The following is a 2,466-nucleotide window of genomic DNA, read 5'->3' as shown; positions in this document are numbered from 1 at the left end:
TCTTTCCCTTAGTGATTTAGGAGTCTGTGGGGCATCAGGCTACCCTTCCTCCTTGTCAGTCTCTGCCGGGCACTCTTGGATCAAAGGTGGCTGGAAGGATGGTGAGTCCAGGGCAAAGCTCCTTCTCAGGATTTTCCTTGGGAGTACAGAATTCATCTTTGGGGGAGACAGATTCTTGGGGGAGTTTGTGTGTGTGAGTGTGTGTGTGTGTGTGTGTGTGCATGTGTGTTAATATAACAGGGAATCAGAAATGGGGTCATTGCTTGCACTGGCATTCTTTTTGAGTTCTAGGCTAAGTGGACAGATACGAGCAGATATGGTAGAATCCTTATGCCTTCAATTAACTTTGCATAAATATGTCTCTATAATTGAGTAGGGCAGTTTGAGATGGAGATAATCATGTGAGTGAGGATTTCATGGGCTGAGCAGCAGCTGTGCTGTATGTCCTGGTTTTTTCCAGCCTGTAATTTTCCCATATATATAGTACAAAGCCCTAATAACGGTCCCTGCTTTTTCCTCACTTGTAACCCACAGAGGTTCCTTGTCCACCAGAGCTCTCTGTAATGACCACACTGCCGTATATAAATCCTCTGAAAATAGATATGTGTGTGATGATCGGGAGACACAGGATTCTGCAATACTTTTTTAATTATCAAAGATATTTTGATGTGTTTGGGGTGGTTTTCCTGGATTTTATTACAGCCACTTTTTCTTGAGAATTAAAATCCACGTGGGTTTTACATGGTTCATCAGAGTCTTTGATTATAAAGTATGTCAGTTATGTCTCAATAACACTGGAAAAAAAGAAAGAAAAAAAGGCATCTGACTGAGCTGAGCTTTCTGGCTGTGCGGGCTAATAAACTGCTGTAGTTCTCCAGTAGTCCTTTTCAAAGATTTGTGCCTGGGCTGAGCCCGACCTGGGGACTGATAAGGGATCTTGGTGCCTATTAGAATTCTTGGCACTCACAGGTGTTCCTGAGTGTAAGCGATCTGAAACTGTCCAGGAGGAACAGAGGGAGGAGTTCCTGGGGCACTCACACAGGATTAGAGAACGGGTCCCAGCGCCAGGTTTACGGACAGGCCGTGTAATGCAGATGGAATAAGAACTGACTTCAGTATCTTCCCTGAACTCACACCAAGAACTTTCTGAGAAAGAGAAATATTCCCAGTAATGAACGCGCAGCTCAAATCTTCCCACATCTACACTGTGCGACGTTGACTAAAACCGAGTCACAGGAGAGGCTCATCGCTTAGTGATATTCCCCATCTGACCCAAGAGGACAGGCAAGGTCAAATGACTCCTGCTTCATCAGGATCATGGGGAGACTTAAGGGAACAAAGAGTAGGAAATTAGCACGCCGAATGAAACCTGCAAATAACCCTGAATTTCATTTCAGTCAGGCTTTTTAGCAATAGCTTTAACATTCTCTGAGAAAAAGAGTAGCTGGAACTGTTGCCCTTGAGAAATCAAGAGGACCATCAGATGACAGACTTTACATCTTTACAGACTATTATGCACCATGCAGCGCGTTCAATTGTCCAGTCTTAAGAGTCTGGACCCACCCCTGTTTTTCACACATCCCAGCTTTGCAACAAGAATATCTTCAGATTTGCCTGAGACTGAAATGGGGCAAGACTTGAGGATATACTCTCAGTGCCCTCAGGTCCTCCCATGCCGACCACTGGCCACCTTCCGCTCCCTTGGGCCACGTGGTCTGGGGGCCCCCCACTCACCTCCAGCACGATTTCTTTCAGTTGGAACTGTTTCTGTGCGACTTTATCTGAAGACACGGGCTCATGGTAGTAGAGGCAGAGCAAGTCGTATTTCTTCAAAACCTGCTTGAAGTTCTTCTCAGTTAGACTGACCACGCGGTCCTTGCCGTCATAGGTGGGGAAGTTCAGCCCCTCCTCTGCCCTGCAGGAGGACAGCAGGTAGACCACCACCACAAACAGGTGGGTTCTCTTCATCTGGGCAAAGTTTTGTTTTTCTTTCCCCAAGACACCGTGTGTAGGAAAGAGGCTGGTGCCTTAGAGGACTTGTTGGGAGCAGCGGGGAGCAGAGAGGCCGATCTCGTCTCTCTCCTTGGCCCTTCCTGGGCCCGAGAACCCCCTCTTCGCCTTCTCCGGCTACTGACTGTAATCGTAATCGTGGGCTTGGGACGAAGCGTGCAGAGGCTCACAGCCGTGCCTGTGTAGAACCAGAGCCAGGCTAGGCGGCCCAGCCCCAGATACCTCGCATAGCTCTGCCGAGCCCCTGTCTCATCAGGAACTCCATTTTTAGGATGCAGTTGTTTCAGGCTAAAAATAAATCATGCAATGAATTAAAAAGTTAGATATGGCACTGTTGAGGGCTTCGCTGATACAGTTTGTCAGGCCGGTGGAGGAGGAGGTGGGAGGGAGACGGGGGGACGTGTGCACATGAAATAGGGAGGGCGGGCAGGTCAGAGGAGAGAAGTTCACTCAGAG

At 48.0% G+C, this 2,466-nt stretch overlaps 1 protein-coding gene across 1 annotated transcript in view; it reads right to left on the bottom strand.

Moving 5' to 3' along the window:
* The window catches only part of CASQ2 (calsequestrin 2), a 71,956-nt gene extending 69,775 nt beyond the window's left edge, over positions 1–2,181 (bottom strand). The window contains exon 1 of the mRNA XM_007454782.1: positions 1,735–2,181. Coding sequence (XP_007454844.1) covers positions 1,735–1,968 — 234 coding nt within the window. The 5' untranslated portion in view covers positions 1,969–2,181. The remainder of the gene's footprint in view (positions 1–1,734) is intronic.
* Positions 2,182–2,466: the final 285 nt, after the last annotated feature.

The sequence above is a fragment of the Lipotes vexillifer genome, unplaced genomic scaffold (genome assembly GCF_000442215.2).
Source record: "Lipotes vexillifer unplaced genomic scaffold, Lipotes_vexillifer_v1.1 scaffold998, whole genome shotgun sequence".
NCBI classification, from domain to species: domain Eukaryota; kingdom Metazoa; phylum Chordata; class Mammalia; order Artiodactyla; family Lipotidae; genus Lipotes; species Lipotes vexillifer.
The sequence above is the reverse complement of the archived record's forward strand: the minus strand, read 5'-3'. Positions and strand labels throughout refer to the sequence as shown.